Source organism: Bos javanicus, chromosome 15 (assembly GCF_032452875.1).
Source record: "Bos javanicus breed banteng chromosome 15, ARS-OSU_banteng_1.0, whole genome shotgun sequence".
Classification (NCBI taxonomy): Eukaryota; Metazoa; Chordata; class Mammalia; order Artiodactyla; family Bovidae; genus Bos; species Bos javanicus.
Genome location: NC_083882.1, coordinates 82,533,091 through 82,559,926, shown reverse-complemented (window position 1 = coordinate 82,559,926; position 26,836 = coordinate 82,533,091). Strand labels below are relative to the sequence as shown.

Below are 26,836 nucleotides of genomic sequence, written 5' to 3'. Positions count from 1 at the left end.
CACAGATTCCAGTAATAAAGTACATTACCTGCTTACTTTGAAGGATATTTTCACTGAATGTAGAATTTTTTCAATGTTTTTCCTGAAGCCTTTTTTATGCTCTTGATGCACTTCTTTCTAACTTTGTAGTGATAAGAAGCCAAGGGCGATTGTTGTTGTTCCCTCAATGCAATATGTCTTTTTGTCTCTGACTGCTTTGTCCCCCTACTTTTAAAGTTTATGTATTTATTTTCCTGTAGCTGAAAAATAGTATGAGATCTTAACAAATATTTCAGTGTATGGGACAGTGTTGTTATCTGTGAACACAGTATGGTAGAGAGGGCCTCTAGAACTTTTTCATCTTACACAGTGGATACTTTATACTCAATGATAAGCAGCTCATCCTGTTTCCCTCTCCTCCTAACTACCACTCCACTTTTTGTTTCCATGAGCAGCATTACTTTAGATACCTCAGGTAAGGGAGTCATGTCCTTCTGGGACTAGCTTAGTTCACTCAGCATAAAGTCCTCAAGTTTCATCCACGTTGTCATATATTGCTGTGTTTCCTCCTTTTTCAAGGCTGAGTAATACTCCACTGTAGGTATGTACCACACTTTCTGTATCCATCATTCTGACATTTAGGTTGCTTCCTTATCTTGGCTATTGTAAAATAATGTTGTAACGAACATGGGAGTGAAGACAGCTATTCCACGTCTTCTTCATTTCATCTGCCAATGGACATTTAGGTGGATTCTATGTCCTGGATATTGTAAATAGTGCTGCTATGAACACTGAGGTGAACGTATCCTTCTGAATTAGAGTTTTTGTCTTGTCCATGTATATGACCAAGAGTGGGATTGCAGGATCATATGGTCCGTCCATTAGTTTTTCTAAGGAACCTCCATACCATCCTCCATGGTGTCTGCACCAATTTACATTCCCACCAAAATGTAGGAGGGCTCCTTTTTCTCCACATTCTCTCCAACGTTTGTTATTTGTAGACTTTTTGATGATGGCCATTCTGAGACAAAAGCGCTTCCACAGCCTTTAACCTTGGAGGAAGACTAATGAATAATTTAGCAAACGTTAACCCTAGGAGACAAGGTGGAGCAATAATATTCTAGGAAGGCAGAGGTAACCGTGTGTAAACTTGTGCTGTGCTGGTCTATGGACTGAAGGAGCATACAAGCTTTCTCGACTTTCCAGACATTAATCACCCTTGTCCCTGCTCCTCTGATCAGAGTGACTCCTTCCTTCCATAAAGAAACTGCCCACTGACCTGTAAACAAGGATAAGAGTGATGAGGACAATGACCCAGATGATTCAAACGTCGTTCCTTGGTTGTTTCACCCAGTGGACTATCTTCTCTATGAACCCAACTTTCTTTTCTGAGGGTGGTAGGACAAGTGTTCACGTGGGATCCAGGGTACTTGGGAATGAAAGGCTCTGGACTGAAATTCTGTCTAACTCAGCCACACTGAGCCTTAGTTTCCTTTTTGATAAAAGTGAAACTCAGGCCCAAGTTGACCCATTGTGGAGATGTTTAACTGTAGCCTCAGTATGGACAGAGAAGAGAACACAGCTCATCCTAGGAAAAGGAGGATCCTGACAGCTTTAGGATTCTTGCAAATGATCTGCTCTGAATATACATAAAAAGGGAGATCAAATTATGCAAATCACACTGGAGCCCTATCTTTCCCAATATCTTACTCATTGCAGGTGCTTGAGAATGCGAAGTGCTTCCCTGGGGGTTCAGTGGTAAAGAATCCACCTGCCAATGCAGGAGATGAGGTTTGATCCTTGGGTGGGGAAGATCCCCTGACAAAGGGAATGGCAACCCACTCCAGTTCCTTGCCTGGACAGAAGAGCATGGAGGGCTACAGCCCATGGGGTTGCAAAAGAGTTGGACACGAGTTAGCAACTAAACAACAGCAACAACAGAGACCGGGAAGGGGAGGAGGGAGGTACTGTCTACCAAGTGTGACCTGGGATCCAGCCTATTGGTTTCCTGCAGCTTGGATTTCAGAGTAACGGCAGGGCCTGTAGGCAAAGAGCAGCCTGGTGTTTCACAAAGAGGAGCTCACATGCACACTGGCAGCCTCCCAACCTTTCAGAACCCGTTCCCGCAACACGAGACCCAGATGGCAAGGGCTGGATTTCATGAACACTGGCTCCTAACTGTTTGCCTCAGTGCAAGGTCCACATCGCAAGCCTCCGCTTAGCAATTTCTGCAGAAAGCATTCCTAAAGGCACTCAGCAAGACACCACCAAACTGACTGCATCAAAGAGAAATTTCATCATCTACAGAAGGCTCCTCTTCAGGTGTTCCCGCAATGCTTGGTGTGAAGACAGCTTTCCAGGTAAGTACCCGTTCCAAAAAAAAAGGATAATCATTGCTCTGTGACATCTTCTCCACTTACATAAGACAAATCAAAGTGCTCATATTGTCTTATGCTCAGAATACGATGATAAATATAAGAAAAAGGAATAGCTGGAACTTAAGAAAAGTGTATCCAGCACCTATTCTGGAAAACGCAACTTGTTACGTACCATGAAAAAATCTTGCATTTTCCAGATCTGAACTAATAAAGGAATGAGGAAAGATCTGGACTTTTCCCAGAAGTGTGTGGGTAAAAGGAGCACTTCGCTATGGTTTTAACTGTGGTCATGTGTGGATGTGAGAGTTGGACTGTGAAGAAAGCTAAGCGCCTAAGACTTGATGCTTTTGTACTGTGGTGTTGGAGAAGACTCTTGAGAGTCCCTTGGAGTCCAACCAGTCCATCCTAAAGGAGATCCAACCAGTCCATCCTAAAGGAGATCAGTCCTGGGTGTTCTTTGGAAGGAATGATGCTAAAGCTGAAACTCCAGTACTTTGGCCACCTCATGTGAAGAGTTGGCTCATTGGAAAAGACTCTGATGCCGGGAGGGATTGGGGGCAGGAGGAGAAGGGCACGACAGAGGATGAGATGGCTGGATGGCATCACTGACTCAATGGACATGAGTTTGAGTGAACTCCGGGAGTTGGTGATGGACAGGGAGGCCTGGAGTGCTGCAATTCATGGGGTCGCAAAGAGTCGGACACGACTGAGTGACTGAACTGAAATGAATTGAACTAAATATGTGAAGACGACATTCTAAACATCACCCTGTTTAATCCTTCTGGTCATATTTTAAGATAGGCAGCATTTTGTCTCTTTAATGATAAGAAAATTGTTGTACTTTATGTTAGAGAGGAGATGAGCAGATGAGTAAGGACAAGAATACAGAACAGATCTGCTGTAATAAACTTGTTTTAAAGAATTCACTTATATTTCTACCACCACAATCCATCTTTTTGTGTTCTCTTTTGAATTTATGCCTACGTATGTGGTATATGGGGAAACAGTGGAAACAGTGTCAGACTTTATTTTTCTGGGCTCCAAAATCACTACAGATAGTGACTGCAGCCATGAAATTAAAAGACGCTTACTCCTTGGAAGCAAAGTTATGACCATCCTAGATAGCATACTCAAAAGCAGAGACATTACTTTGCCAACAAAGGTCCGTGTAGTCAAGGCTATGGTTTTTCCAGTGGTCGTGTATGGATGTGAGAGTTGGACTGTGAAGAAGGCTGAGTGCTGAAGAATTGATGCTTTTGAACTGTGGTGTTGGAGAAGACTCTTGAGAGTCCCTTGGACTGCAAGGAGATCCAACCAGTCCATTCTGAAGGAGATCAGCCCTGGGATTTCTTTGGAAGGAATGATGCTAAAGCTCCATTGATGCATCCAGTACTTTGGCCACCTCATGTGAAGAGTTGGCTCATTGGAAAAGACTCTGATGCTGGGAGGGATTGGGGGCAGGAGGAGAAAGGGACGACAGAAGATGAGATGGCTGGATGGCATCACTGACTCGATGGATGTGAGTCTGAGTGAACTCCGGGAGCTGGTGATGGACAGGGAGGCCTGGCGTGCTGCAATTCATGGGGTCGCAAAGAGTTGGACACGACTGAGCGACTGATCTGGTCTGATCTGATCTGATGTGGTATATGAGCTTTTTCTCTCCCGTCCCTGTGTATGAAGAAGAGGTGACCATCATGGACCTGTATCATAGTTCATATTTCCTTTCTCTCAGCTGCACACTGCGCTTTTGTTCAGTCCTTGCTTATTATGTTCATGTAGCTTAACCAGTTTCTGCTGAGAGCGTTTTTGCTTCCTTTTGGATTGTTTTCTTTGGGTTAATTTCTTCTTCTGGGAATAACTAAGTCAAAGGTTTGGATTTTGCTCCCCAGGATGCTGCCTGTTACCCAGTTCTGCAGCTCAGGGTGAGCGTGTCCAAAGCCCTGTAGTCTGTCCAGATTCCTGTTTCAGTTGCTTTCAGTCTACTTGATTTATGAATCTCGGGCTCAGTTGTTTTCAGTCTACCCACCAAGCTTGGCTTTTGGTTCCTGTGTGCATCCGTAAAGGATGGTTCTAAACCCTATGCTTTTCAGGAAATACGGTGATATTATACCCCACAGACTGTTTAAAAACTTTGTTGAAGTATAGTTGACTTATAATGTTGTGTTAATTTCTGCTATACAACAAAATTCTCCAGTTATACATGTTGAACACATATATATTTTTATATATTCCTTTTGACTTTCCTTTCCACTATAGTTTATCACAGGATGTTGAGTATAGTGCCCTGTGCTGTATGGTAGAACTTTGCTCTTGACCCTAACATCCTATATGTAATAGCTCACATCTGCTAACCCCACACTCCCAATCCTTCCCTTCCCGACCACCATCCCCCTTAACAACCGCAAGTCAGTTCTCCACATCTGTGAGTCGGTTTCTGACTCACACATATGTTCCCTCGTGTCACATTTTAGATTTCACTTCCGGGTGATATCACACGGTATTTATCTTTCTCTTTCTGACTTCCTTTACTTGGTATGATAATTTCTAGATCCGTCCATGTTGCTTCAAATGGTATTATTTCATTCTGTTTTATGACTGAGTACTATTCCACTGTGTATATATATGTGTGCTTGTGTGTACATATATTGTGTCTTCCTTGTCCATTCTCTCAATGGGCGTTCAGGGTGTTTTCATGTCTTGGCTGGTGTAAACAGCGCTGCTGTGAACAAAAGGTGCATATATGTTCCTGAATTACAATTTTGTGTGAATATATGCCCATGAGTGGGATTGCTGGATCAAAGGGCAACCCTATTTTTAGTTTTTTGAGGAACGTCTATATGGCTTTCCATAGTGGCTACATCCATTTACATTCCTACCAGAAGTGGAAGAGGGTTCGCTTTTCTCCATAGCCTCTCCAACATTTATTATTCGTAGACTTTATAATGATGGCTATTCTGACCTCACCCCACAAGGGTCATCTTATACTCGGGTAACTCCTTATGAGTTGCCTCGAGATGAAAGGTAAGATTAGCCTTCAGGAATGCTATCCTTTTTACAGTCCTAAGATGTTGAAATAGGGCTCCTCTGGTGGCTCAGTGGTAAAGATTCTGCATGCCAATGCAGGCGACATGGGTGTTACCCCTGTTCCTGGAAGATCCCCCATGCCGCGGAGCAAGTAAGCCTGTGCACCACCGCCACTGAGCCTGTGCTCTTGAGCCCGGGGCCATGACTACTGAGCCCACGCGCCCTAGAAACCATGGTCTATGACAAGAGAAGCCACTGCAGTGGGAAGCCCAAGCACTGCAGTGAGAAACAAGCACGCTGCAGTGAGAAACTCCCACACAGAAATGAAAAGCCTGGGCACTGCAGTGAGAAACTCACCCTGGGCAGCGAGAAGCCCGCGCACTGCGCACACTGCAGGGAGAAACTGGCGCCTGGCAGTGAGAGCCCACACACGGCAGTGAGAAGCCCCCGCACTGCAGTGAGAAACTCCCACACTGCAATGACAAGCCCACACACGGCAGTGAGAAGCCTCCACACTGCAGGGAAAAACTCACTCACTGCAGGGAGAAACTCGTGCACTGCAACTCCAGAACAGCCCCAGCTCGCTGCAACTAGAGGAAAGCCTGAACAGCAAGGAAGACCCAGTAAAACCAAAAGTAAATAGATAAAACAAATAAATTAAAAAAAAAAATCCTCCAATACACAACAAGGCTCTGGACTTTTTTTTTCTTTTAAATTTTATTTTATTTTTAAACTTTACATAATTGTATTAGTTTTTGCCAAATATCAAAATGAATCCGCCACAGGCATACATGTGTTCCACATCCTGAACCCTCCTCCCTCCTCCCTCCCCACACCATCCCTCTGGGTCGTCCCAGTGCACCAGCCCCAAGCATCCAGTATCGCGCATAGAACCTGGACTAGCAACTCGTTTCTTAAATGATATTCTACATGTTTCAATGTCACTCTCCCAAATCTTCCCACCCTCTCCCTCTCCCACAGAGTCCATAAGACTGTTCAATACATCAGTGTCTCTTTTGCTATCTCGTATACCAGGTTATTGTTACCATCTTTCTAAATTCCATATATATGCGTTAGTATACTGTATTTATGTTTTTCCTTCTGGCTTACTTCACTCTGTATAATAGGCTCCAGTTTCATCCACCTCATTAGAACTGATTCAAATGTATTCTTTTTAATGGCTGAGTAATACTCCATTGTGTATATGTACCACTCCTTTCTTATCCATTCATCTGCTGATGGACATCTAGGTTGCTTCCATGTCCTGGCTATTATAAACAGTGCTGCGATGAACATTGGGGTACACGTGTCTCTTTCCCTTCTGGTTTCCTCGGTGTGTATGCCCAGCAGTGGGATTGCTGGATCATAAGGCAGTTCTATTTCCAGTTTTTAAAGGAATCTCCACACTGTTCTCCATAGTGGCTGTACTAGTTTGCATTCCCACCAACAGTGTAAGAGGGTTCCCTTTTCTCCACACCCTCTCCAGCATTTATTATTTGTAGACTTTTGGATCGCAGCCATTCTGACTGGTGTGAAATGGTACCTCAGAGTGGTTTTGATTTGCATTTCTCTGATAATGAGTGATGTTGAGCATCTTTTCATGTGTTTGTTAGCCATCTGTATGTCTTCTTTGGAGAAATGTCTATTTAGTTCTTTGGCCCATTATTTGATTGGGTCATTTATTTTTCTGGAGTTGAGCTGTAGGAGTTGCTTGTATATTTTTGAGATTAGTTGTTTGTCAGTTGCTTCATTTGCAATTATTTTCTCCCATTCTGAAGGCTGTCTTTTCACCTTGCTAATAGTTTCCTTTGATGTGCAGAAGCTTTTAAGGTTAATTAGGTCCCATTTGTTTATTTTTGCTTTTATTTCCAATATTCTGGGAGGTGGATCATAGAGGATCCTGCTGTGATGTATGTCAGAGAGTGTTTTGCCTATGTTCTCCTCTAGGAGTTTTATAGTTTCTGGTCTTACGTTGAGATCTTTAATCCATTTTGAGTTTATTTTTGTGTATGGTGTTAGAAAGTGGTCTAGTTTCATTCTTTTACAAGTGGTTGACCAGATTTCCCAGCACCACTTGTTAAAGAGATTGTCTTTAATCCATTGTATATTCGTGCCTCCTTTGTCAAAGATAAGGTGTCCATATGTGCGTGGATTTATCTCTGGGCTTTCTATTTTGTTCCATTGATCTATATTTCTGTCTTTGTGCCAGTACCATACTGTCTTGATAACTGTGGCTTTGTAGTAGAGCCTGAAGTCAGGTAGGTTGATTCCTCCAGTTCCATTCTTCTTTCTCAAGATCGCTTTGGCTATTCGAGGTTTTTTGTTTTTCCATACAAATTGTGAAATTATTTGTTCTAGCTCTGTGAAGAATACTGTTGGTAGCTTGATAGGGATTGCATTGAATCTATAAATTGCTTTGGGTAGTATACTCGTTTTCACTATATTGATTCTTCCAATCCATGAACATGGTATATTTCTCCATCTATTAGTGTCCTCTTTGATTTCTTTCACCAGTGTTTTATAGTTTTCTATATATAGGTCTTTAGTTTCTTTAGGTAGATATATTCCTAAGTATTTTATTCTTTTCGTTGCAATGGTGAATGGAATTGTTTCCTTAATTTCTCTCTCTGTTTTCTCATTATTAGTGTATAGGAATGCAAGGGATTTCTGCGTATTGATTTTATATCCTGCAACTTTACTATAGTCATTGATTATTTCTAGTAATTTTCTGGTGGAATCTTTAGGGTTTTCTATGTAGAGGATCATGTCATCTGCAAATAGTGAGAGTTTTACTTCTTGTTTTCCAATTTGGATTCCTTTTATTTCTTTTTCTGTTCTGATTGCTGTGGCCAAAACTTCCAAAACTATGTTGAATAGTAATGGCGAAAGTGGGCACCCTTGTCTTGTTCCTGACTTTAGAAGAAATGCTTCCAATTTTTCACCATTGAGGATAATGTTTGCTGTGGGTTTGTCATATATAGCTTTTATTATGTTGAGGTATGTTCCTTCTATTCCTGCTTTCTGGAGAGTTTTTATCATAAATGGATGTTGAATTTTGTCAAAGGCTTTCTCTGCATCTATTGAGATAATCATATGGTTTTTATTTTTCAATTTGTTCATGTGGTGTATTACATTGATTGATTTGTGGATATTGAAGAATCCTTGCATCCCTGGGATAAAGCCCACTTGATCATGGTGTATGATCTTTTTAATGTGTTGTTGGATTCTGATTGCTAGAATTTTGTTAAGGATTTTTGCATCTATGTTCATCAGTGATATTGGCCTGTAGTTTTCTTTTTTTGTGGCATCTTTGTCAGGTTTTGGTATTAGGGTGATGGTGGCCTCATAGAATGAGTTTGGAAGTTTACCTTCCTCTGCAATTTTCTGGAAGAGTTTGAGCAGGATAGGTGTCAGCTCTTCTCTAAATTTTTGGTAGAATTCAGCTGTGAAGCCGTCTGGACCGGGGCTTTTGTTTGCTGGAAGATTTTTGATTACAGTTTCAATTTCCTTGCTTGTGATGGGTCTGTTAAGATTTTTTATTTCCTCCTGGTCGAGTTTTGGAAAGTTGTACTTTTCTAAGAATTTGTCCATTTCTTCCACGTTGTCCATTTTATTGGCATATAATTGTTGATAGTAGTCTCTTATGATCCTTTGTATTTATGTGTTGTCTGTTGTGATCTCTCCATTTTCGTTTCTAATTTTGTTGATTTGATTTTTCTCCCTTTGTTTCTTGATGAGTCTGGCTAATGGTTTGTCAATTTTATTTATCCTTTCAAAGAACCAGCTTTTGGTTTTGTTGATTTTTTCTATGGTCTCTTTTGTTTCTTTTGCATTTATTTCTGCTCTAATTTTTAAGATTTCTTTCCTTCTACTAACCCTGGGGTTCTTCATTTCTTCCTTTTCTAATTGCTTTAGGTGTAGAGTTAGGTTATTTATTTGACTTTTTTCTTGTTTCTTGAGGTGTGCCTGTATTGCTATGAACTTTCCCCTTAGGACTGCTTTTACCATGTCCCACAGGTTTTGTGTTGTTGTGTTTTCATTTTCATTCGTTTCTATGCAAATTTTGATTTCTTTTTTGATTTCTTCTGTGATTTGTTGGTTATTCAGCAGCGTGTTGTTCAGCCTTCATATGTTGGATTTTTTAATAGTTTTTCTCCTGTAATTGAGATCTAATCTTACTGCATTGTGGTCAGAAAAAATGCTTGGGATGATTTCTATTTTTTTGAATTTACCGAGGCTAGCTTTCTGGCCCAGGATGTGATCTATCCTGGAGAAGGTTCCATGTGCGCTTGAGAAAAAGGTGAAATTCATTGTTTTGGGATGAAATGTCCTATAGATATCAATTAGGTCTAACTGGTCTATTGTATCATTTAAAGTTTGTGTTTCCTTGTTAATTTTCTGTTTAGTTGATCTGTCCATAGGTGTAAGTGGGGTATTAAAGTCTCCCACTATTATTGTGTTATTGTTAATTTCTCCTTTCATACTTGTTAGCATTTGTCTTACATACTGCGGTGCTCCCGTGTTGGGTACATATATATTTATAATTGTTATATCTTCTTCTTGGATTGATCCTTTGATCATTATGTAGTGACCTTCTTTGTCTCTTTTCACAGCCTTTGTTTTAAAGTCTATTTTATCTGATATGAGTATTGCTACTCCTGCTTTCTTTTGGTCCCTATTTGCATGGAAAATCTTTTTCCAGCCCTTCACTTTCAGTCTGTATGTGTCCCCTGTTTTGAGGTGGGTCTCTTGTAGACAACATATGTAGGGGTCTTGTTTTTGTATCCATTCAGCCAGTCTTTGTCTTTTGGTTGGGGCATTCAACCCATTTACGTTTAAGGTAATTACTGATAAGTATGATCCTGTTGCCATTTACTTTATTGTTTTGGGTTCGAGTTTATACACTGTTTTTGTGTTTCCTGTCTAGAGAATATCCTTTAGTATTTGTTGGAGAGCTGGTTTGGTGGTGCAGAATTCTCTCAGCTTTTGCTTGTCTGAAAAGCTTTTGATTTCTCCTTCATACTTGAATGAGATCCTTGCTGGGTACAATAGTCTGGGCTGTAGGTTATTTTCTTTCATCATTTTAAGTATGTCTTCCCATTGCCTCCTGGCTTGAAGCGTTTCTATTGAAAGAGCAGCTGTTATCCTTATGGGAATTCCCTTGTGTGTTATTTGTTGTTTTTCCCTTGCTGCTTTTAATATTTGTTCTTTGTGTTTGATCTTTGTTAATTTGATTAATATGTGTCTTGGGGTGTTTCTCCTTGGGTTTATCCTCTTTGGGACTCTCTGGGTTTCTTGGACTTGGGTTATTATTTCCTTCCCCATTTTAGGGAAGTTTTCCACTATTATCTCCTCAAGTATTTTCTCATGGTCTTTCTTTTTGTCTTCTTCTTCTGGAACCCCTATGATTCGAATGTTGTAGCGTTTAATATTGTCCTGGAGGTCTCTGAGATTGTCCTTATTTCTTTTAATTCGTTTCTCTTTTATCCTCTCTGATTCATTTATTTCTACCATTCTATCTTCTAATTCACTAATCCTATCTTCTGCCTCTGTTATTCTACTATTTGTTGCCTCCAGAGTGTTTTTAATTTCATTTATTGCATTATTCATTATATATTGACTCTTTTTTATTTCTTCTAGGTCCTTGTTAAACCTTTCTTGCATCTTCTCAATCCTTGTCTCCAGGCTATTTATCTGTGATTCCATTTTAGTTTCAAGATTTTGGATCAATTTCACTATCATTATTCGGAATTCTTTATCAGGTAGATTCCCTATCTCTTCCTCTTTTGTTTGGTTTGGTGGGCATTTATCCTGTTCCTTTATCTGCTGAGTATTCCTCTGTCTCTTCATCTTGTTTAAATTGCTGAGTTTGGGGTGTCCTTTATGTTTTCTGGCAGTTTGTGGAGTTCTCTTTATTGTGGCGTTTCCTCACTGTGTGTGGGTTTGTACAGGTGGCTTGTCAAGGTTTCCTGGTTAGGGAAGCTTGTGTCGGTGTTCTGGTGGGTGGAGCTGTATTTCTTCTCTCTGGAGTGCAATGAAATGTCCAGTAGTGAGTTATGAGATGTCTATAGTTTTGGGGTGACTTTGGGCAGCCTGTATCTTGAAGCTCAGGGCTGTGTTCCTTTGTTGCTGGAGAATTTGCTTGGTATGTCTTGCCCTGGAACTTATTGGCCCTTGTGTGGTGCTTGGTTTCAGTGTCGGTATGGAGGCATTTGATGAGCTCCTGTCAATTAATGTTCCTTGGAGTCAGGAGTTCCCTGGAGTCAGGGTTTGGACTTAAGTCTCCTGCTTCCGGTTATCGGTCTTATTTTTACAGTAGTTTCAAAACTTCTCCTTCTATACAGCACCATTGATAAAACATCTACATTAAAGATGAAAAGTTTCTCTACGATGAGGGTCACTCAGAGAGGTTCACAGGGTTACATGGAGAAGAGAAGAGGGAGGAGGGAGTTAGAGGTGACCCAAATGAGATGAGGTGAATCAATAATGGAGAGAGTGGGCTAGCCAGTAGTCACTTCCTTATGTGCACTCCACAACTGGACCACTCAGAGATGTTCACGGAGTTATACAGAGAAGAGAAGGAGGAGGAAGGTGACAGAGGTGGCCAGAAGGATAAAAGGGGGAATGAAAAGGAGGGAGACAGATCCAGCCAGTAATCAGTTCCCTAAGTGTTCTCCACCGTCTGGAACACACAGAAATTCACAGAGTTGGGTAGAGTAGAGGGGTTAGGGAGGAGACACAGGGGACCTGGTGGAGAAAAAGGAGAGTCTAAAGGGAGAGAGAGCAGTCAAGCCAGTATTCTTGCTCCCTAGTGAAAAATGGGTCCTGAAGATTGGGTTCTTAAAGGTACAAAATTGGTAACAATTACATAAAAGCAAAAATTAAAAATCTAGAGTAGAGTTTGGAATTTCAAAAATACGATGTTAAAGAAAAGAAGAAGGAAAAGAAAGAGAGAGAAAACGAACAAACAAAAACAAACAAGGTCGCGAAAATTGTAAAGAAAGTACAGGTACAAAATTGATAACTAATACCAAAAAGCAAAAATTAAAAATCTAGAGTTTGGAATTTCAAAAATAAAATGTTAAAAAAAAAAAGAAGAAGAAAAATAAAGAGAGAAAACAGACAAACAAAAACAAACAATGTCACAAAAATTATAAAGAAAATACAGGTACAAAATTGATATTATTCAGATATACAATGTTATATAGAAGAAGAAGAGAAAGAAACAGAGAAGAAGAAAAAAAGAAGTCACAGAAATTATATAAAAAAAAACTATAGGTACAAAATTGATAACAAATACCAAAAAGCGAAAATTAAAAATCTAGAGTAGAGTTTGGAATTTCAAAAATACAATGTTAAAAAAAGAAGAAAAAAAACAAAAAACATAAAATAAGGTCAAAAAATTATAAAATATATATATATATATATGAAGTTTGCTGAAGAAGAAAAAAATAGGGTCTTTTTTTTTTTTTTTTTTGCAAAGTAATAGGTTATAAAAGTGAAAATTAAAGGAACAATAGAGGACTTAAAATTTTTTTTTAATTAAAAAAAAAAGAAAGAATGATTGTAAAAATAATAAAAATATATCTAGGACTTTCTTGGTGTTGTTGTGGGTTCAGTTCATTTTTGGCTCGTTCCTTGGTCAGACTTATATTTCTTAAGATCTATAGGCCCCTTCCTATGTAGTCCGTAGTAACCACAGGGTTTTGGTCTATTGCCTGTAGCTTCCAAGGCGTTTCCCTCTGTTATATCTTCTTCTGTTTGCTAGTCTCTTCAGTATCTGGTTTCCGCCCTGACACAAAGGGGACGGTGGAGGACACTTTTTTTTTTTTTTTAGGCTTACTTGTTCAGTCCCCCTGTGGGGAGGGAGGGAGGGATGCTGCAAACAAATAACACTGGCGTGCGCTCGCAGTGCCTCAGCCACCCTGGGTCTGCCCCCGCTCACGGCGCATGTAGCCACCCTGCCCACACTGCTCGGGCTCTAGGTTGTTCCGCTGGGAACAATCCGAGGCTGGCCCTGGGTTGCATGCACCTCCCAGGTCCAAGCCACTCAGGTTCAGGCACTCGGGTAGTCCTCAGAGGCGCAGACTCATTTGGGCCTGCGTTTTCTGCTCTTCCCAGGTCCAAGCAGCTCAGGTGATGAGGTGTTTGGCGAGCGCCAATGCTGCGACTTAACGCCTCCCCGCCACTCGGTTATCTGGGTGTAAAACCGGCGCACCTTCTCAGGCAGATGTTGACCGTCCAGACCCCCAAGAAGTTTTAGTTAGCAAAGAAGCCTGCTTACAGTTTTATAGATAATGTCTCTCTGGGGCTGCGATTGCCCCCTTCCGGCTCTGGCTGCCTGTCACTGGAGGGGGAAGGTCTGCAGCCAGCTATCTCTGTTCAGTCCTTTGTTCCGTGCGCGGGCCTGGCAGTCTTAGGTTAAGACTGGCTTTTCGCGTGGTAGATATCCCACAGTCTGGTTTGCTAGCCCAAATTATTTCGCTCAGATAGCGCTCAGGGTATTCAGGCCAGATTCTTACTCTCAGCGATGCAGCCCGCGCTGCGCCTCCCTGCCCAGCCCCCGCTTGCTAATGGCGGATGCAGGCGTCTGCGCTGCTTCTCCGCCGGGGGAGTTACCGTAGGGCTCTCAATCTGCGAGTTTTAATTGTTAATTTATTTTTTCTCCCTGTTATGTTGCCCTCTGTGATTCCAAAGCTCGGCACAGATTCGGCAGTGAGAAGGTTTCCTGGTGTTTGGAAACTTCTCTCTTTTTAAGATTCCCTTCCCGGGACGGAGCTCCGTCCCTCCCTCTTTTGTCTCTTGTTTTTTTGTCTTTAATATTTTTTCCTACCTCCTTCCGAAGAGTTGGGTTGCTTTTCTGGGTGCCTGATGTCCTCTGCCGGCATTCAGAAGTTGTTTTGTGGAATTTACTCGACGTTTAAATGCTCTTTTAATGAATTTGTGGGGGAGAAAGTGTTCTCCCCGTCCTACTCCTCCGCCATCTTGGCTCCTCCTCCCTGGACTTTTCTTCAAGACATACCTTAGTACAAAGCAACTGGAAACCTTCCCCATGTCCAGAATATATTATGTACTCAATACATATATGTTGATTGGATTAATCAATCTCTATGTCTCTGGAAGGTGGACTTACTAAACAGGTAAATACAGCATTTCTTGCATCAAATCATCCTCATCACCCACTTACTGAGGGCATGTTATGTGCTGCATGACAGAGAATGAGATGGTTGGATGGCATCACCAACTCAATGGACATGAGTTTGAGTAAACTCTGGGAGTCGGCGATGGACAGGGAGGCCTGGCATGCTGCGGTCCATGGGGTCGCAAAGAGTCAGACACGACTGAGCAGCTGAACTAAACTGAGTGCAAGAAGTGTAACAGATAGGATAACAAATAAGATGAGGTTCCTGCCCCAGAGGCAAATACAGTCTGGAAAAGTAAACTCTAGCCCAGAGTAACAAGTTATGTAATGCAGGTATGCAAAAGCACTTACGAGAGCAGAGAAAAGGGAGTGATTGTTCTGTCTGAAGTAAGAAACAAACAGGGATCATCATCCAGTAGAAACTATCAGATCAGATCAGTCGCTCAGTCGAGTCCAACTCTTTGTGACCCCATGAATCCCAGCACGCCAGGCCTCCCTGTCCATCACCAACTCCCGAAGTTCACTCAGACTCACGTCCATCGAGTCAGTGATGCCATCCAGCCATCTCATCCTCTGTCGTCCCCTTCTCCTCCTGCCCCCAATCCCTCCCAGCATCAGAGTCTTTTCCAATGAGTCAACTCTTCGCATGAGGTGGCTAAAGTACTGGAGTTTCAGCTTTAGCATCATTCCTTCCAAAGAAATCCCAGGGACTTCTGATATCCTTCAGAACGGACTGGTTGGATCTCCTTGCAGTCCAAGGGACTCTCAAGAGTCTTCTCCAACACCACAGTTCAAAAGCATCAATTCTTTGGCGCTCAGCCTTCTTCACAGTCCAACTCTCACAGCCATACATGACCACAGGAAAAACCATAGCCTTGACTAGATGAACCTTTGTTGGCAAAGTAATGTCTCTGCTTTTGAATATGCTACCTAGGTTGGTCATAACTTTCCTTCCAAGGAGTAAGCGTCTTTTAATTTCATGGCTGCAGTCACCATCTGCAGTGATTTTGGAGACCGGAAAAATAAAGTCTGACACTGTTTCCACTGTTTCCCCATCTATTTCCCATGAAGTGGTGGGACCGGATGCCATGATCTTCATTTTCTGAATGTTGAGCTTTAAGCCAACTTTTTCACTCTCCACTTTCACTTTCATCAAGAGGCTTTTGAGTTCCTCTTCACTTTCTGCCATAAGGGTGGTGTCATCTGCATATCTGAGGTTATTGATATTTCTCCCAGCAATCTTGATTCCAGTTTGTGTTTCTTCCAGTCCAGCGTTTCTCATGGTGTATTCTGCATATAAGTTAAATAAACAAGGTGACAATATACAGCCTTGACGAACTCCTTTTCCTATTTGGAACCAGTCTGTTGTTCCATGTCCAGTTCTAAGTGTTGCTTCCTGACCTGCATACAAATTTCTCAAGAGGCAGATCAGGTGGTCTGGTATTCCCATCTCTTTCAGAATTTTCCACAGTTGATTGTGATCCACACAAAGGCTTTGGCATAGTCAAGAAAGCAGAAATAGATGTTTTTCTGGAACTCTCTTGCTTTTTACATGATCCAGTGGATGTTGGCAATTTGATCTCTGGTTCCTCTGCCTTTTCTAAAACCAGCTTGAAAATCTGGAAGTTCACGGTTCACATATTGCTGAAGCCTGGCTTGGAGAATTTTGAGCATTACTTTACTAGCCTGTGAGATGAGTGCAATTGTGTGGTAGTTTGAGCATTCTTTGGCATTGCCTTTCTTTGGGATTAGAATGAAAACTGACCTTTTCCAGTCCTGTGGCCACTGCTTAGTTTTCCAAATTTTCTGGCATATTGAGTGCAGCACTTTCACAGCATATCTTTCAGTATTTGGAATAGCTCAACTGGAATTCCATCACCTCCACTACTATCACAACATTGTAAATCAGTGATACGCCAACAAAAAATTTTAAAAACAAATACAATGTGAATGAATGAGCCAGTTCTTTGACACATGGATCAAAACAGACATTTCATTTTTAGGTATTGAAAATAGGACTATGTATTTGCATGGTTTTTCTATATCAATATGTATAAATAGGTTTATAACTAGAGATGATTAGACTATAAGCTGTATACACGTTAGAAATAGAAGAGAGACACTGAAGAGGGCTCTGGCAATCAGCACAGAACCCGCTCCTCTTGCTCCTGAATCTCCTCCAGCTCCTCTCACTCATGGCTGTTTCCTGGTTGTCTCTCTAGGCTTACGTGTCTTGCATGATGTTCCTGCTGCAAGGTGCCCAGATGCTGCAGATGCTGGAGAAATCCTTGAGGAAGAGCCTTCCTATGTCCTTAAAGGTGAGAACGGCAAATTCTTGGGGAGTTTTCCCCTTGGGGAGTGAGGACTAAGAATTTCCTGCAAATGAAGAAGAGAGACTAGTGTTTGCTAAGTGCCTATTCTGTGCCAGGCCTTAGAGCATGTTTCCTCTGGTTTAACATGCATAACCTCTCTGCAAGATGTTCACTGTTATGCCCACATCACTGCTGTGAAGATGGAGGCTTGGTGAAGTGATTTGCCCGCTACCCCAGATAGTGAGCTGCAGTGCTATGGTATGAACATAGGAATGCCTGAGACCTAACATTGCTTTTTTTCTCCAAGTTGAATAAAAAAGTGTTCCCTTGCTCCTTTTTAAGAAACATTCCATAATAGCACTGGGGATTTGCCCAGAGCTCTCCTACAAAATTAGCTAAGACTGCTTGTTAATTTTTAATTTTTTCTCCCTAAAGGAACAGTTGCCAGATCATGAGCCACCTTTGAAATTACCAATGAATCAATTTCTATTTGACTTAAATTTCCAAGTTTCTCTGAACACACTGCACATCAGACTATTTTGATAGTCAGGCTGACACTGAGGATCTCTGTTCACCTAGTACAATTGATCAGAAACGTTAGGATTAAATAGGGAATACTCATAAATGCCCTCATCCAGAACTGTTCCATAGCAGCTCTACTGACTGGCCGAAGTCCTCGCCTATGTTTTTCTTTAGCAATGAAAGGGATGGTGTCCGTTCCAGTGGAATTTAAATGCAACCATGTGTCTGTGGGGAGTTTGAGCAAATTCTGGGCCATCATGAAGGACAGGGAGGTCTGCCATGCTGCAGTCCATGCGGTTGCAGAGTCAGATATGACTGAGTGACTGCACAACAGCAACAATGGGTGTGTGTGTGTGTGTAAAATCATTTTTCCCTAAAATATTTTTTGTTTCTTAGGTCAGATTAGAAACTAGATTTCTACTGTTTTGTCAGACACTCCTACAAGATGCATACAGTTGAGATTAGGTAAATGCATTTTTCACCCCCTCACTCTCTAATAGATTTTTCTGCTCCTTCTTTCAGTATAAAGGTGGAAAGTGCTGGCAGTATTTTATTTCTAGATGATATGGCTTCATTTATTAGAAATAGACTAAGGGGGGTACTCCCTAATGGTCCAGTGGTTCAGACACCACACTCCAAGGCGGGGGCCCAGTTCCGATCCCTGGCCATGGAACTGGATCCCACGTGCCAAGCTAAAGGGGCACAGGCAGCAACTAGAGACGCATGTGCTGCAACTCAGACCTGGGGCAGCCAAATAAATATTGAAAAAGAGAAAAATGGACGAATGAAACAACTCACCCTGTCTTTAAATTACTGCCTGAAAATGACTCCAGATCAACTAATTTAAAACTAAAAAACCACCTTCAGTGGATCCCACTAAATACAAATCTCTGTTACCTTTCACTTGATAAATCCTTAAGATCCAGACAAACTCTCAGAGAAACAGTCAATTTTTTCTTAGAGATAAGATCAATCATACATTTTAAGAACATTTGCTTAAGATATTTTTTATGGTGAGTAGCTATTTTTTAATATTCTTCAGCCTAAAACTTTCTCCTCAAGTTAAGTGGACTCCAAACATTTTGGGAAAACTGTTAGTGGGTCCAAGGCCCTTATGTGGACCATCTCTGTGTTAAGAAAAGGTGGTCCTCTCAGGTCCCCAGCTTTCCTGAAGAAACAGCATTGGTTGTATATTGGAGATGCACATTATACCCTAGTTCAAATCTAAGGTACTTGTTTGCCAGGTACTTTTAATGGAACTGTAACCTGGAACTCAGTACTTGAGTCCCAGTTCAGATAATGTCCATCTGCCCTTCTCAGTGTTGGCTATTCAGTACATTTTATTGTGTGTGAACTCCAGTTGAGTCAATTTAGAGTAGTTGCCTGACTCACTATGTTCCGAGTTCAATAGAAAAAAGGTTTTAATTAATTCAGCCAGAGGAATAAGAAAGAGAACAGTTACACGTATTTTCAGATCTTGTAATGAATCATATATTAATATAAAATGGTTTTACAGACTTCCCAGGTGGTACTAGTGGTAGAAAATCTTCCTGCTAATGAAGGAGACATAAGAGACACAGGTTCAATCCCCGGATTGGGAAGATCCTCTAGAGTAGGAAATGGCAACTCACTCCAGTATTCTTGCCTGGAGAATCCCATGGACAGAGGAGCCTGGTGGGCTGCAGTCCACGGGGCTGCAGAGAGTCAGACACAACTGAGCGACTAAACACAAGCACATAAAATAGTTTTACACCCCCCAGGTGCCGATGTGTAAAAACACTCCACTGAATTTCTATTTCAAGCCTCCATTCGTGGCTGAAAACAGTACATTCAGGTAAGATCAGGCAACATAGACTTTTCTCCTCTTTCTCCATGATCTAACATCACTAGTTCACGTGAGGTGGAGAGTGGTAGGAGGGAAAGATGTTGAACAGTCTTTGGTCACCATTAACCACGGTAGAAGTCATTCAACTGGATAACTTTTTTTTTTTTTTTTCCACCTTTGGTCTCTGGCAGTTTCCATGCTGGTATCTGCAGAGGTTTCATGTCCACAAGAGTCACGAGGCCCATGGTAGAATTCATTCACTGCTGCATTCCCCACCCCCCAAACAACTAGAGTATTTAAGATCCAAGGGTGCCCTCATACATTCTCTCCTTGCTCTTCCCTCTCTCTTAACAGCGTGTGCAACACGGTGGGGCTGGGATTCCAAGACTGGACTCAGGCCGCCAGATTCCACAGTCCATTCTCTTGGGCATTTTGCTGTAGCCTTTGCTTATTGGTGGGAGGAAATTGCCACCAAGGGATTATGAAGACATGTGAAAGAGTTTTAAATGTGTCCATAAACTTTCAACTAGTAATTACCTTCTGGATAATGTAAGGAAATAGCAGGTGCCCATTCAAAGATGTCTGTGCAGGCATGCTCTTTGAAGAACTATCTGTTAAAATGAAAATTTGGAACCAGCTGAAATGACCTTTAACAGGCAAAGGTACAAATGAACTGTGGTACTGATTCTATATAATGGAATCCTCTGCAGCAATTAGAACATAATTTAAAATTTTTTATATTTATGAACATAGAAGTACTTTCACAATTTATTCAGTGGGGGGAAAGATCATGTATCTGATCATTTTACATTTGTAAAATTGTGTATGTCCATGAAGTTCTCGGGTGGCTCAGATGGTAAAGAATCCACCTGCAGTGTGGGAGACTGGGATTCGATCCTTGGGTTGGCAGGATCCCCTGGAGGAGGGCATGGAAACCCACTCCAGTATTCTTGCCTGGAGAATCCCATGGACAGAGGAGCCTGGCAGGTGGCAAAGAGTCAAACATGAGGTGTCAAGAGTCAATGAGGTGGCAAAGAGTCAAACACGACTGAGTGACTAAGCATAGCACATGGGTATGACTAGGAGACAGTCTGGGAAAAGATAACAAATCCTACAAAAAAAAAAAAAAGAGTGATGTTCTTAAGATCACTAACTTTGTTTGTCCAAACATTTTGCCATATGCATATATGAGTTATATTTATTGTTGTTCAGTTGCTCAGTCATGTCCAACTCTTTGGGTCCCCGGGGACTGCAGCACACCAGGCTTCCCTGTACTTCACTGTCTTCCAGAGATTGCTCAAACTCACCTCCATTGAGTCCGTGATGCCATCCAACCATCTCATCCTCCTGCCCCCAATCCATCCCAGCATCAGGGAGTTTTCCAATGAGTAGCTCTTCACATCAGGTGGCCAAAGTATTGGAGCTCCAGCTTTAACATCAGTCCTTCCAATGAATATTTGGGGTTGATTTCCTTTAGGATTGACTGGTTTGATCTTCTTGCTGGTCAAGTGACTTTCAAGAGTCTTGTCCTGCACCACACTTTGAAAGCATCAATTTTTTGGTGCTCAACCTTCTTTGTGGTACAACTCTCACAACCATACATGACTATTGGAGAAACCATAGCCTCGACTAGACAGACCTTTGTCAACAAAGTGATGTTTTTACTTTTTAATATGCTCTCTAGGTATGTCATAGCTTTTCTTCCAAGGAACAATCTTTTAAGTTTATGGCTGCAGCCACCATCCACAGTGATTTCAGAGCCCAAGAAAAGAAAATCTGCCACTGCTTTCATTGTTTCCCCATCTATTTGCTATGACGTGATCGGACCGGATGCCATGATCTTAGTTTTTTGAACGCTGGGTTTTAAACCACCATTTTCACTCTCCTCTTTCACTTTCATCAAGAAGCTCTTTGGTTTCTTTTCACTTTCTGCCATAAGGATAGTGTCATCTGCATATCTGAGGTTATTGATATTTCTCCTGGAAATATTGATTCCAGCTTGTGCTTCATCCAGCCTGGCATTTTGCATGATGTACTCTGCATATGAGTTAAATAAGCAGGGCAACAATATATAGCCTTGATGTACTCCTTTCTCAATTTGGAACAAGTCTATTGTTCCATGTCCGGTTCTAACTGTTGCTTCCTGACCTGCATACAGCTTTCTCAGGAGGCAGGTAAGGTGGTCTGGTATTCCCATCTCTTGAAGAATTTTCCACAGTTTGTTGTGATCCACATAGTCAAAGGCTTTAGTGTAATCAATGAAGCAGAATTAGATGTTTTTCTGGAATTCTCTTGCTTTTTCTATGATCCAATAGATGTTGGCAATTTGATTTATATTAGATGGGCAGAAAATTTTCTCATTTCAGGTAAAAAAAAAAAAAAAAAGGTTTCACGTGGAGACTGTTGACATAGATGCCCTATTTGTCTTTTTTCCACTATAAAATTTCATGATTTCATAGAAATAGGCCTTGTCCTGATCAAAGAAGGTACTTTGCCATCCCTTCCTGATAGGCTGACCCCCTCACTTCCTCTGCACACTGCAGGTTTATGGGACCGTCATGCACATGAACCATGGAAACCCATTCAATCTAAAGGCCCTTGTGGACAAGTGGCCTGATTTTCAGACCGTGGTTATCCGCCCTCAGGAGCAGGTAAGGGGCAGGTGTGGAGTGAACGTGTTACGTTTATCTTTGCTGCGTGCCTAGCATGTGCCTGGCAGTGTGGTGGACCCTGGAGACACGGAGATGAAACGCAGTGACAGCAAACAGGCTCCTGTTCTCAAGAACCTCAGAGTCTGGAGGGAAATATAGATAGATAAATAAATGATAATTTAGCACAAAGTGTACAAGAACAGAAAATGTACAGCATACAAAGAAATCACTGGTGAAAACTGATGAGCTGTGGAGGCTGAAGACGGAAGTTGCAGAATCAGGTGAGAGACACCTCTGAATGGATGTTTCATTGGAACTGGATTTTGTTGATAAATACATCTTTGTTATGCCGAAAAGAATGGAGGACATTCTAACCAGAGAAAGTAGCAAGGACAAAAATAGGAAGGTATAAAATAAGACAGTTAGCTAAGGTGATTATAAAAGCAAACTTATATTAGAATTTCTGTATGCATTTTGGAAAAATATTAAAAAGTCATAAAACTATACAGTTAATACATTTCAAAGACAAAACATTCTAAGTTCATTAAAAATATCCAGTAAAATTATAGCTTTATAAATATATAAATATACTTTTCCTAAAAATAATGTTATTTAAAAACTGGAAACAAAAAAACATATTTAATGAATAAACATATTGATAAACACTGAACTGAAATAAAATTATTTGATCTTTTGTCTTCAAGGGGATATTATAAACAAAATTTGTTAATGACGTCATTGCTGAGTTGTGAATGTATTTTTATGAAATGTATTCCAAACATTTTTTAAATTCTATAATTTTGCACTAGCTGTTATGTTTTTCTGTGACTTTTTCATGCACATAATCTCACCCCCTTTTTAATAATTTGACAGGATTTTTCTGCATAAGTGATTTCATTGTTTTTCTGTAATTACAGTTTGTTCAACTAGTTTAATATTGTGAGTAAGCATTTCTAATAGGTTTTCATCTTCTTTGTCCTAATTAAGTATAGATAGAAATTTCAACCCAGAATTATCAATATCTAAATTTAATATTGTTGTCCTCTAGTTGATATGTTCAACAAGTATTTGAAATAAGAAAAATTTATTCTTGCAACAGAAACTTTTCCTTGTCAATTCCTTTTATCCCTGTTGAGAAAATGAAAATATAGAAAAGTGCTTTCTAGATAGTTGTGCCTTTGTTTGAGAGGACATTTTGACACAATGTATATAATATTCTTCAGTTTTTCATCATAATTTGAATACCTGAATAGTTTATAGCTTATACCTCATAGCTTAAATGATTCAGAAAAATTTGTAGTGCGCAAATACAGACAGCAATATTTTAGTACTGAAAAATACCACAGTTTAGTAGATTTTAGGGAAAAAAGGATTAAAATTATGAAAAATAAGAAATTTATTTTGTCCCCCATTTCTTTATGACAACAGGACATGAAAGATGACCTTGATCACTACACTAATACTTACCATGTCTACTCTGAAGATCTTAAGAATTGTCAGGAATTCCTTGACTTACCAGAAGTCATCAATTGGAAACAGCATCTGCAGATCCAAAGTAAGTAACAGGAATGGACTCACCTCTCCATCCTAGCAATTTCTTCTTGTCGTCTATGTCCTTTCTCCAAGCTCCAGACCCTCCACCTGCTGTCAACAATTTTGTTGTTGTTGTTCAACTACAACTGTACATGTAAAGGGGAAGAAACACCCTCCAAGCTTGTATGGGCTGCTATAGAGGACTGTACATAGTCCCCGGATAGCCAAGGATTTGTGCCACACTTTGCAGACATAAGCAGGATATCTTAGGATGGTTGGGTATCAGAGCAGAGCTTTCCCCAGGGACTTTCCTGTGGCTCAGCCAGGAAAGAATCCCCCTCCAATGCAGGAGACCTGGATTCAATCCCTGGGTTGGGAAGATCCCCTGGAGAAGGGAATGGCTACCCACTCCAGTATTCTGGCCTGGAGAATCCCATGGACTATACAGTCCATACAGTGTCACAAAGAGTCAGACATGACTGAGTGACTTTCACTTCACTTGCAGACTTTCAACCTTCACTTGCAGGGTGCCTTAGGATGGTTGGGTATCAGAGCAGAGCTTTCCCCAGAGAATTCTGTTCTTAGATCACCTCTCAGGTCACAGAGAACAGCTGTCATGGTTATGAGCAACCCCTCCAGAGTCAGACCACCTAGAATGGCATTTGCCTGTGACTTTGCTATGTGATCCTAGCCAGAGACATTATCTGAGATCATGATTTACATATATAGAATTGAGAATAATCAGTTCAGCAGTTCAGTTGCTCAGTTGTGTCCAATTCTTTGTGACCCCATAGACTGCAGCATGCTAGGCCTCCCTGTCCATCACCAACTCCTGGAGCTTTCTCAGACTCATGTCCATTGAGCCAATGATGCCATCCAACTATCATCCTCTGCCATCCCCTTCTCCTCCTGCCTTCAATCTTTCCCAGCATCAGGGTCTTTTCAAACAAGTCAGTTCTTCTCATCAGGTGGCCAAAGTATTGGAGTTTCAGCTCCAGCATCAGTCCTTCCAATGAAGGACCCAACACACAGCAGTGTTGAAAAGATTCAATGAAATCTTGACCAGGAATTGCTGAGTACAATGCCTGGATGTTTCAGTTCATTTCACTGCATAGGAAAGCTCATAAATCTGTGAACTGACAGGTGGGCTGGGCTTGGCAAGGCAGTTGTTCTGTTGGTCTCCTCTGGGTTTTCATATGCAACTGCAGTCAGCTGATGGGTGGGCCATGGGCTGGTTTCTCTAGCATGGCCTAGCGTATATCTGAAAGATGGTCTGACTGTCAGGGCTGGCTACTTGTGGTCATACAATAGGCGCACACCTCCTCAGCAAGCTAGCCTAGGCCTATTCACGCGGTGTTGATCTCAAGGAAACAGAAATGCAAAGACATGGTGAGCCATAATGTGCAAGCATTTTTAAGCCCCTCCCTGCATCAATATACTCTTTCCCAATTGGTGAAATCCAGTCATATGGCCAAGGTCAGATGCAGTGCAGGAAGGGAACTATTCCAGGGAATGGATACAAGGACATGTGGGCAAACTGAGGACCATCCCTGCAGTCATCTCTGCAATCATCTACCATACTGGAAACACAGTAAGTTCTCCATAGATGGTGGCAACTCTAATGATGATAGCTCACCTTCTTTGGTCATCAGAACCACACAGTTATGTAGCCCAGGAAACTTAGGTCTAGGTATGACCATGACTGAATGAATTCCTAGACATGTTTTCAATTTTGTAAAACAAGGAAAACTGTACAGATCTTGACTACATAACCCCAGTCATACAGCAGCACCACCAACGTGTGAGTGGCTCAGACCTGTCCAACTCTCTGTGACCCTATGGACTGTAGATTTTCAGGCTCCTCTGTCAGTGGAATTCTCTAGGCAAGAATACTGAACTGTGTTGCCATTCCTTTCTCCAGGGGATCTTCCCAACTCTGGATCAAATCCGGGTCTCTGGCATTGCAGGCAGATTCTTTACTGGCTGAGCCACCAGGGAAGCAGCCCCAAGCCCATCTCCAAAGTTTTCTGTCTATAAACCCTCAGATACTCCTACTCCACTGGAGAGCTTTTCCTTAGAATGGACTTAAATCATGGCATGTCTCCTTATAATCCCATCTAGGTACACAGTCCAGCCTGAATGAAGTAATACAAAATCTTGCAGCCACGAAATCCTTCAAAGTCAAGTGATCAAAAAACATTCTCTACATGGCATCTGAGACAATAAAGGAACTGACTCCGTCCTTGCTGGATGTAAAGAACTTACCAGTCAGCGATGGCAAACCAAAGGCTATGTGAGTTTGATAAAAGCTACTCTGCACCACTTACACCTCTCATACGCAAGTAGCCTCCAGCCTTGTCTGCCTGCTTTTACCCTGGCTCCCCACAATCCATCTTCTTCAAGGCAGCCAGAATAAGCTTTTTGAAAAAATGTAATTCAAGCCGTGTTTCTCCCTGCTTAAAATAGGCCACCAGGCCCTCTCCTCTGGAGCGTGTCAGGCCTGTGCTGCCCTCTCTGACCTGTCTTGCCCTTCTAGCTCACTCAGTCCAGCAGCAGCAGCCTCTTTCTCGTCCTCCATCCTCACAAGCTCAGCCACAGTCCAGGACTCTGTGTGCCCTCTCTCCTCCGCCGCCTCTCTCTCAGGACGATAGAGGTGGGGACAGATGCAAACCTCTAAACTCACAGACTGTGCTTTTCTCTTGGAACACCCACAGTGACCCAGAGATGTTTAAGCTCTCATCTGCAGATCCTAGCCACGCGGCTGTGGTGAACAGATTCTGGCTTTTCGGCGGCAACGAGAGGAGCCTGAGGTTCATCGAGCGCTGTATCCGGAGCTTCCCCAACTTCTGCCTGCTGGGGCCCGACGGGACCCCTGTGTCTTGGTCCCTGATGGACCAGACGGGAGAGATGCGGATGGCAGGCACCCTGCCTGAGTACCGGGCCCAGGGGCTCGTCACCCACGCCATCTACCAGCAGGCCCAGTGTCTGCTCAAGCGGGGCTTCCCTGTGTATGCTCACGTGGACCCCAAGAACCAGATCATGCAGAAGATGGGTCAGAGCCTCAACCACATGCCCGTGCCCTGTGACTGGAACCAGTGGAACTGTGAGCCTCTGTGAGCGGCCCTGAGCAGGAGCTAGGGTGGAGGGGTATGAGGACGTGATGGGGGGCAGAGCGCGGTGGAAGGAAGAATAAATTGTGGCTGCGATCACCATGAAGGCGTTGTGGCTGTGATTGCCATGAAGGTGTATGGCTGCGGGTGCTGTGAAGGTGTGTGGCTGCGGTCACTGTGAAGGCGTGTGGCTGTGATCCCTGTGAAGGCATGTGTCTGTGATCCCTGTGAAGGCATGTGTCTGTGGTCACTGTGAAGGCATGTGGCTGTGATCCCTGTGAAGGTGTGTGGCTGTGATGTGTGGCTGCGATCCCTGTGAAGGTGTGTGGCTGCAATCACTGTGAATGCGTGTGGCTGCAG

The 26,836-nt window shown here is 42.0% G+C and overlaps 1 protein-coding gene across 1 annotated transcript; it reads left to right on the top strand.

Annotated features, from left to right (window-relative positions):
- Positions 1 to 1,956: 1,956 nt before the first annotated feature.
- LOC133227134 (glycine N-acyltransferase-like) lies at positions 1,957 to 26,577 on the top strand. The gene is given in 6 exon segments (XM_061381594.1): positions 1,957 to 2,339; positions 16,746 to 16,841; positions 21,726 to 21,833; positions 23,262 to 23,388; positions 25,488 to 25,659; positions 26,081 to 26,577. Coding segments are annotated over 6 exon segments (933 nt in total). The 5' UTR covers positions 1,957 to 2,312; the 3' UTR covers positions 26,484 to 26,577.
- The last annotated feature ends 259 nt before the right edge of the window (positions 26,578 to 26,836 follow it).